This window comes from Oncorhynchus clarkii, chromosome 13, assembly GCF_045791955.1.
Source record: "Oncorhynchus clarkii lewisi isolate Uvic-CL-2024 chromosome 13, UVic_Ocla_1.0, whole genome shotgun sequence".
Taxonomy (NCBI): domain Eukaryota; kingdom Metazoa; phylum Chordata; class Actinopteri; order Salmoniformes; family Salmonidae; genus Oncorhynchus; species Oncorhynchus clarkii.
Genome location: NC_092159.1, coordinates 23,770,095 through 23,780,117, shown reverse-complemented (window position 1 = coordinate 23,780,117; position 10,023 = coordinate 23,770,095). Strand labels below are relative to the sequence as shown.

Below are 10,023 nucleotides of genomic sequence, written 5' to 3'. Positions count from 1 at the left end.
GTCCTCTTTTTTCTTTCTTCTAGTTATTCCAGTTGACTCTTCTGTTATTTTACAAGATAGCCCGGACAGACATTTAATAAACTAACCATATGTTTTATTAAAATATCACACGGTAGACAGGGTGTTCTTCCGAGGATCTGTCCTAAAGTAGTTCCAAGAGTTTCTAAGCACAGAGGCCCAACATCGCGAGACTTCTGGGATGGCTAGAAAAGCAGAACAGGACTGGGTTTGGGAGTTTGAGAAGTCATTTACTTCTCCACTTCAGGGATTGTTTTTGTCGATATTCAGACAATAGCGACAATTGTCTGCTAACAAAGTAACTTTAAAAAGAAGAGATGTTTTCATGTCTTAAAAATATTTTACTTTTGTTAAATCATTTGTTCACAGTTTAAATGGCTTTTACAAATTTGATGTTTTTACAAGGAAAAGTAATTTTATTCATGGTTGTTTCTATTGTTTTTAACATGTACTTTTTTTAAACAAATTTAAATGTACTATTCAAATGCCGTTTTTATGTGTATAAATTGATGTACAAAAATATATATGAGCTGTTTTTAAAGGAAATGTGGTAACTTTTCCAAAAAAGAAACATTGCCTGCTAGGGTGCATTTTAAATTCTAATAGTTCGCCTTATTTCAATTTATGTGACAAAACAAGCAGTCATTGTAGAGAATCATTGTACCACCGCAACAGTTTCAATTACAGGTTGCACATTTTTTGGGGGAGGGCAACATTGCTTTTGTCGAATAAACCTGGGTCTATGAAAAATGATTCCTTAGTTGTTATTTTTCTAGAAATAAAGGCATAATCTAGATTCGAGCCAATGTCTTAAGTAGTTATTACTCCAACCTCTTGAAAGACACTTTTTCATTTTCGTAAAACAAACATTGTATATGGAAGGAGTGCCTTTCGAGTTGACTGCCTGCACATGCGCAGTCCGTTAAAACGATGACGTGTGTTTCTGCGCATGAGTTTAGCTAGCCAAAGTCGCCTTAACGTCGCCAACAAGTGGGATCTGGGTTTTCTATTAGAGAAGCAGTTTCTGCCTGTCTTTGGTATCCATTATATGTTGACTGCATTAAAATAAACATTGGTCACATTTGATTTGAAGATGGGTGTTCATTGCAAACGTTGGGGGTGATCAATATTTGCTTTTGTACATATTTGGTTCTCGTCAATTTTGGGGGAAATTGTATTGTTGCTTCTTTCAGTAGACTATTGAGTAGAAGTAACGTTCCTGTGTAAACACAATTTTGCGTCTACTACCTGCATTCATTTTTTAAATGATTTATAAGTTGTCCATGTTGAATAAGTTAATACATCAGTACTTAATTTGGCTCAAGTAATGAAGGTTACTGTAAAAATTGGTTAATAACATGTCACAAACTGCCAATCAACTAACTTCCGTGACCAAATAAGGAGAAAAAGTAGTACCAGACACAGGCGCGTTGATATGTTCCAATGTGTTATGAGCTAGTACACCGTTTGACTGACATTTGTGTCCCCGGTATTTCTATTTTCGTGTGTCGCACTTGTAGATTACCCACTTGTATTTATCATAGATTGGTTTAGAGATATAGACGTAGATACAGTCTGTTACTTTCATACACTGCTTAATCATGCCCGGATTTTCCGACAGAGATCGTGGCAGAGACAGGGGGTAAGTAAACGCGAGTCTGTTTAGCTAACGTCGTTAGCTAGGAAAAGACGGTGCGATGGTTAGTTTTAACACGGTACTGTAGCTAGCTAGTTACGTTTTGTTTATCCCTGCCATTGGCTTTGGCTAGATGCGCAATGTTAATGCGACTTCTTCGAACCCTAATCAATTGTTAAATAACATTTTGCCTGATCTAATTGATGTAACAAGCAGGTCGGGCAAATGTTTAGCTGGCACCTAACGTTAACATTTGTTAACTATGTATAACGCACGTTAGCAATGGGAGATTCTCAGAGGCCTGTGCTATATTTGATATAATAACGATATCCACTACGCTTGCACATCGGCGCATAAAATATAGTATGTGATGTTGGTTAGGTAAGAACCTTGGAATGTTTGCTAATCTTAAATGTGGCAAATTGTTTCGAATCAAAATGCCGGCCGGTTCCCTTTGTTCCTCTACCGGCCGGAATTAAAATGGCAGCTAAACTGGTTCAAACATGACGCAGAAACTAATGTAGTTAGACCTACCACGTCTTTGCATGTGTAAGCCCTTGTTCGTGGCTTTCAGTTCATTACACAAATCATTAAATGAAGGCGTTGTTCTGTAGGGGAGTGTTAAGATAAGAGCCACGACGCTCGGTCTGAACATAAACACGCATCGATTGCGGTACGGGTTTGGAAGCATAAGGACCTTATCTTTAATATCGGCGAAATTGATACACATATTTATTGGGTTAGGGTTCCCACACGGCCATGTTACAGTGCTTGTTTACGGAAGAGGGGGTGTGGACTACCTGCACTAATTAGCTATCTGCGTCTCAGGCACCTGTGTAAACGGAAGACTGACGTCACAAACGTGTTGTCGCTAAAAAAAATACTGTAGGCTGCAACGGTTTACAGTTAAAATAATTTCACAAAAGGAAAATATACTGTGATATTAAAGTAGGTGGATTTGTTTCTTTAACCAATTCACGTTTAGATGGAGTGCTTGGCTTCCAGAGCCAATTTGCCCATAAATATACACTAAGGAGTAACGTTAGCCAAATATTAGACTAAAGGAACCTAACTTTTATCAAGGTAACGTTAGCTGTTGTAGTACTCATCAAGCCATGCAAACTCGTAGGGGAATGTGGGGTTTCAGCTCTGCAATGTAGCTGGCATAACTATCTGACTTCAACACCGCATCCACTGTATGCTCAGTCATCTAATATTAGGTTGTTCCCCTTACTATTTCAGGTATGGAGGTGCACCTCGTTTTGGAGGCGGCGGTGGTGGCAGTAGGGGTGGACCCCCACAGGGGAAATTTGGCAACCCAGGCGAAAGACTGCGTAAAAAACACTGGAACATGGATGAGCTCCCAAAGTTTGAGAAGAACTTCTACCAGGAGCACCCGGATGTGACCCGCAGACCACCTGTAAGTGACCCAGGCAGTTCTTTCCATGTGATTTGAGTGTGTGGTCTTCACCTTTTGATTCAAATGGTCTTTGCCAATGAACAACCTTTTATGTGTCCAATTGCAGCAAGAGGTGGAGAACTACCTGAGAAGTAAAGAAGTAACAGTGAAAGGCAGAGACTGCCCCAAGCCAATGATGAAGTTTCATGAGGCCAATTTTCCAAGTGAGTAAAACCTGTCTTCCAACTTTGCTTAAGAACAAGCTGGTTGTATAAGATGGTGGAATTGAATCTCATATGTAATCGAACTTTGTATTTTTCAGATTATGTGATGGATGTGATTGCCAAACAAGGATGGGCTGAGCCAACTCCTATCCAGGCTCAGGGCTGGCCCCTGGCCCTCAGTGGGAAAGACATGGTCGGCATTGCCCAGACAGGCTCTGGTAAAACCCTTGCTGTAAGTACATTGATTTAAAACTACTCTTGGTAGCACCTTTCTGGTACATATTTGTGCAGCTGAACCGTGCTCAATCCCCCCCCCCTCCTCAGTATCTGCTGCCTGCAATCGTGCACATTCAACACCAGCCATTCTTGGAGCACGGAGACGGACCTATAGTAAGTACACCATAAGCCTCTTGACTAGAGAACATCCTTAGTTTTTACAGGATAATTCCCGCTGAATAACACTTGTCTCTATCTTTGTCGCTCAGTGTTTGGTGCTGGCCCCGACCCGTGAGCTGGCCCAGCAGGTGCAGCAGGTTGCCGCTGAGTACGGCAGGGCCTCCCGTCTGAAGTCAGTCTGCGTCTATGGTGGAGCCCCCAAAGGACCCCAGATTCGGGACCTTGAGCGAGGTATCTATCCACCACTTTGTTTTTCGATCATTTGTTTTCTCAGTACGTTGGTTCAGTATTAAATAATTTTGGTGACAGAGGCAGACATCTGAGTGAGTGTTGTCTGTTTCCCCCCAGGTGTTGAGATCTGTATTGCCACCCCAGGGCGTCTCATTGACTTCCTGGAGGCTGGGAAGACCAACCTTCGCAGGTGTACCTACCTTGTGCTGGATGAGGCTGACCGTATGCTGGACATGGGCTTCGAGCCCCAAATCCGCAAAATTGTGGACCAAATTAGAGTATGTGGCTTTGACTCAACGCAATTCCTTTGGCGAGAGTTCTTCAGTATAAAGGCTCATTCCCGCAATGATTTGCAGACTTGCTCAATACTTGCAGCTCATTTCAATTGGCAGAATTCCCATTGGACTTTGACAAATCATTGCAGAGTCTGCATACCTTGACTAACCAGTACCCCTTGCACATTGACTCAATACCGCTACCCCCTGTATATAGCCTTAGTATTGTTTATTTTACTGTAACTTTTTATAAATGTTTTACTTTAGCTAATTTATTAAATATTTTATTCACTCTATTTCTTGAACTGCATTGTTGGTTAAGTGCTTGTAAGTGAGCATTTCACAGTAAAACCTACACCTGTTGTATTTGGCGCATGTGACAAATAAAATTTGATTTGGTTTTCCTGTAGGATCATCCATTAGACTGCTTGAAGGATTTGATGAAATACCAAGTCATCTGTTTTCTCTGTTCTTCTCTCAGCCGGATCGTCAGACCCTCATGTGGAGTGCCACCTGGCCCAAGGAGGTGCGTCAGCTGGCTGAGGACTTCCTAAAGCAGTATGTCCAGATCAACGTGGGTGCTTTGCAGCTCAGCGCCAATCACAACATCCTGCAGATAGTGGACGTGTGCAACGACGGAGAGAAGGATGACAAGTGAGTGACACATTCCTCCTCCGCAAAGCCAAACGTCACATTTACACTGCTTCATAATTGAAGGAATTCAAACGGAAGAACTCTTCAATTGGTCATTAATTTGTCCAGGATAAAGTGAGTCATGCCAATTTGAACCCAGTCTCTTGTCTTTCCACCTAAGGCTCCTCCGGCTGCTGGAAGAGATCATGAGCGAGAAGGAGAACAAGACCATCATATTTACCGAGACCAAGAGACGCTGCGATGAGCTCACCAGGAGGATGAGACGGGATGGGTAAGGGTCATCGCAATAGTGTCTCATTTAACTGGAACATCATTCTCCTTGTAATGAGTCATGCCTCTGATGTCCATGTTTGTCTGTTACAGCTGGCCAGCAATGGGTATCCACGGAGACAAGAGCCAGCAGGAGAGGGACTGGGTTCTCAATGGTATGTCGGAAATATATTTATTTCTTTGTCACGGCAATGTTATGGACTCGTTTAATGCAACCGCTGTGTCAAATTTCCATGCAATAATCTGACTACAGAGCTCAGAGACCAAAACAACCCAAACAGATATCCGCCATGTTGTGTTGTCAACAGAAGTCAGAAATAGCATTACAAATATTCACTTACCTTTGATCTTCATCAGAATGCACTCCGAGGAATCCCAGTTCCACAATAAATTTTTGTTTTGTTCGATAATGTCCATAATTTATGTCCAAATACCTCCTTTTTGTTCGCGTTTAGCCCAGTAATCCAAACTCATGACGCGCGATCACTAGGTCCAGATGAAAAGTCCAAAAGTTCCGCTACAGTCCGTAGAAACATGATTCTATACACCGTTTGACAATCTTTAGGATGTTTTTAACATAAATCTAAAATAATGTTCCAACTGGAGAATTCCTTTGTAGATATAATGGAACTCAAGTTAACTATCATGTGAATGCGCTTGGTCAGCTCATGTCTCTCTGGCAGACCTCTGACTCATTCCCCTCTCATTCGCCCCCACTTCACAGTAGAAGCATCAAACAAAGTTCTAAAGACTGTTGACATCTATTGGAAGCCTTAGGAAGTGAAATTTGACCCCATAGACACTGTGTTTGATAGGCAAAGAGTTGAAAAACTACAATCCTCAGATTTCCCACTTACTGGTTGGATTTTTTTCGCAGGTTTTTGCCTGCCATGTGAATTCTGTTATACTCACAGATATCATTCAGACAGTTTTAGAAACGTGTTTTCTATCCAAATCTACTAATAATATGCATATATTAGCAACTGGGCCTGAGTAGAAGACAGTTTACTCTGGGCACCTTATTCATCCAAGCTACTCAATACTGCCCCAGCCATATTTAACTGAAATATTTTTCCACAGAGTTCAAATACGGCAAGGCCCCCATCCTCATTGCCACCGATGTGGCCTCCCGCGGTCTAGGTCAGTATGGCTTTGGTTAAACCCTCTGGTTGTTTTCCTCAATATTTTCACTTTTAAAGAAAGTGGTTTTGGCTTTCTTTAACTTCTATGCATTTTCTGAGTTTTTCTCACCTAAAGGTGCAGTCTTTGTGGCAGGGCCTAGGCATGACAAGTTCCAGGCCTCGAGGGGGAAGGAGGACATATTGGAAATGAAGTTGCCCCACTGGCTGCCACCCAGTGGGCCTAGAGAGGTGAAAGCTCTGTGTGCCAGTAATCCTCAAGTCAAAAGGCAGTGTGGCTAAGCCTCGTTTCTGATATCTTTTTTTATTTTTTATACTTGACATTATTTGTTCTCTGTCCATGGATTTTACCTGACAAATGCCTTCGTCGAGACGTTTCCAACTCAAACGTTACACACACAAAAACAAACCCTTGACGTGACCATTTGCCTTGCATGCGTTTTGTAGAGGGCACTGTATTGCAAGTCACTGTTTGAGATTTGGAGCGATTCTGTTAGTTACGGAGCTTGTCCCCGAAAAAAAGCATGGGTGTTTTGCAAATGTCACAGCTTTCCATTGCTACATATTTTTTTCTCCCTCACTCAAAGCACTGGTTTTCTTGAAATGGAGAGAGCAGTTTTCAACTTACTGTTGTCGAATCGAAATTGATGAGAATCTGGCACATGTGTTTAAGGGGCTATGGGAACATCTAGAGAAAGTGAAATAGAAGAGCTTCAAAAACCAAAGTTCCTCCCTCGCCTGCTTTTTAAAAGTCATGTCGAGACCTGCCAACGAGAGACATTTTCTCAAGTGAACGAACACTGGCTTCTGGGAAGATCTTGCCTCGACGAGACTGATGGGGGCGGGGTGCTCTATGCTCTCTGAGGGGCACCACAGGGGTCAATACTTGGGCCTTTTTCATTTTTGCCTTTTTTGGGTCCCCCCTCAAATTAGTACTTGGTCTATTCGGTCTTGGCAAGACGTGCAGTGAGGCCTTTATTAGCAAGCTTCTCATGAGTGTGTACTGGGAAAAAGGACCTTCAGAACCCATACCAACTGAAAGGTCCTATATTGGCACACGAGGAGGCAACAGTGCACATAGCGGCCCTACTGCGTAGAAGCTCCTGGATGTCACTTGACAATTTGTGAGGGAGTTCGCTGCATTGGGAAAGGACTAGTGAATGCATACTCCTTAATGGTAAGACTTCAAATCCAGTTCTTTTCCTCCCCTGGTTAAAAAAGGGAGGGAGAATGCCATAGGATTTTTTGATATGGTAAGCAAATGGAGTGTGCATCTCGTTTCTCTCTTCCCACAGTAGTATTCCCATGGAGTAGAACGTTTTTCTTGGATTGTGTTGGTTAACCCTGTTCTTTGCAGCTCAGTTAAGTCTCCAGTCTGGAACCTTTTAGCTCTCCATTCTATATGCTAACCTTGTCCTTTGGTCTGGCTGTTGTGGTGTGCAAAATCCTGTATGGCGTCCTTTTTGCCACACTGCAACACTTTACAGATGTGGAGGATGTGAAATTTGTCATAAATTATGACTATCCTAACTCCTCTGAGGACTATATCCACCGCATTGGACGCACGGCCCGCAGTCAAAAAACGGGCACCGCCTACACCTTCTTCACCCCCAACAACATGAAACAGGCCAGTGATCTCATAGCTGTGCTCCGCGAAGCTAACCAGGCTATCAACCCCAAGCTTCTCCAGATGGCGGAGGCCAGAGGAGGTAATTCCTATGGCGGGTGAGATGCGAACAAGGCTGTGGTTACATCTGCAGACATAAGATATCTATTTGAAGGGTTTTGGGGCAGAGGTTCTTAAAAAAATAATAATAAATACCAAGATGACCCACCTTGTTCTCACCATATTTGTCAACTATCATTTTAGTTTAAATGTCTTCACGCCACCCATCACTGCTATCAGTCTCATCACTGCCCTGTCTCTTTTGTCTTGTTTTCCAGGTCGTGGAGGGGGGGGAAGAGGTGGCTTTAGGGATGACCGACGAGATAGGTATTCTGGGGGAAGGAGTTACGGTGGTGGTGGTGGTGGTTACAGGGACAAGGATAGCGACAGGGGGTTCGGTGGGGGACCAAAGAGTGCCTTTGGCGCAAAAACCCAAAACGGAGGGGGCTACGGGGGTAGCACCTATAACAAGGGCGCTAGCTCTGGCGGTAGCTACGGCAACAGCTACAGCAGCAACGGACAGGCTAGCTTCGGCGCCACCAATCAGGTGGGTGCATTCGGTGGCCAGAACTTCCAGGCCCCTCCACAGTTTGGAGCCGCACAGGCGGCCACCCAAAACGGCATGGGTCGCCCACCGTTTCCCTTTAACCCACAGGCACAGCAGCCCCAACAACCCCCACCCATGGTACCCTACTCTATGCCTCCTCCTTTCCCACAGTAACTGACTAGGTGTAGATTGTGCGCACAATTCACAACGAAACCACCCTTTTTCCCCTCTTGTCTTTTAAATCTTATATGAATATTATTATCCTTTGTACTGTTTAACTTTTTTTTTTGCTTACAGCAGGGTTGGAATTCTTCAGTAACCCCAAGCATTGAAATGAGTCCCAATGGGGGCTGTTGAAGTGCATCTTTAACTGGTGCACCTCTCCTTGACTGTTTTTATTTGTTACATTCCTCAGTAATTTATTTTTACTAAGTAATGCAGATTTTGAGTTAGTGGTATGTTTTAAAGTGATATGTTAAGATCTTACCTGGGGGTCATGCATGGGCCTTCAAATAAAACAATTCAATTGAAGTTGTGGTGGTTCATTGTTCTATTCTGATTACTCATCCAGCAGTTTATCTTAGTGGATATTCAATTAAAACAATTACATCAGGACACAAAATAATTATTATAGCAAACATTCCTAATTGCACAAGTATAATCGTTAGGAGGTAAAAGAACGTAAGATAATGGATGAAGACTTGTATCATTTTTTTCTTGTCCATACGGAAGTGACATAGCCAGCTTTACTTCCGGGTGCTCCCAGTCCACGCATTTCACATGGTTGCAATTATTTTAGATATAGACGTGTGTGTATATATGTTACTTTTTATTACATTACGTTGTCAGGCTTTGCCAAAACTACTCGTTTAAGTGCATTAACTTTCAAATGTCAATTTTCTAACGTGATTTCAGCCTAGGAATGACTCCTAAAATTTGAGACCTCACACAATGCATTGCTAGTTTAATTTCAGCTTGACGCATGCTTAACAACGAAATGAGTGACCACTAAACATGCTCATTTACTGTGTTAGACGACTCATCTGGAGATGTGAGAATATACCAAAAACGTCACTATGCTGCAAGATGGATTTTACGCTTCAGTACTGCATCTTATGCCAGGTCTGTCGCTGAGGACTCTGACCACACCAAAACACTGATGCAGCTATGCACTGACAGGTAACTTTTATTACATAGCTTCTGGCCAACTTCATAAAGATTATTTTCAGCGTGGAACCAACTGTGGCTATGGACCACTTGGTATGGAACTTAAAAATAACATTATTGAACAATGGTGGAACTCTGATAGGGTGCAGGGCAGAGGTGTTCGGGATAAGCACTCTACACATAAGTAAGGACAGAACTACTGAGAGGGATGGACAATTGAGTTGTTGACACCGAGAACCTACGTCAAATACTTTCCCAGAGAGCTAAGCCAGGACCAACTTATTCAGAAGCTACAGCCCCTTAATCGAGACAGTCTTTTCCAAGGTAACTATCATTGGATGTTGTATTGAACACCTCTATTATTTTTGTATGCGCTTGTAACCGATGTGAAATGGCTAGCT

The 10,023-nt window shown here is 42.7% G+C and overlaps 1 protein-coding gene across 1 annotated transcript; it reads left to right on the top strand.

Moving 5' to 3' along the window:
- Positions 1 to 1,432: 1,432 nt before the first annotated feature.
- Positions 1,433 to 8,986, top strand: LOC139424664 (probable ATP-dependent RNA helicase DDX5). The gene is made up of 13 exons (XM_071176719.1): positions 1,433 to 1,660; positions 2,897 to 3,074; positions 3,181 to 3,277; positions 3,376 to 3,509; positions 3,602 to 3,667; positions 3,763 to 3,904; positions 4,022 to 4,182; positions 4,661 to 4,833; positions 4,994 to 5,104; positions 5,197 to 5,258; positions 6,184 to 6,243; positions 7,730 to 7,951; positions 8,187 to 8,986. The coding sequence occupies exons 1-13, from the start codon at positions 1,620 to 1,622 to the stop codon at positions 8,627 to 8,629; spliced, it is 1,890 nt and encodes a 629-aa protein (XP_071032820.1). The 5' UTR covers positions 1,433 to 1,619; the 3' UTR covers positions 8,630 to 8,986.
- The last annotated feature ends 1,037 nt before the right edge of the window (positions 8,987 to 10,023 follow it).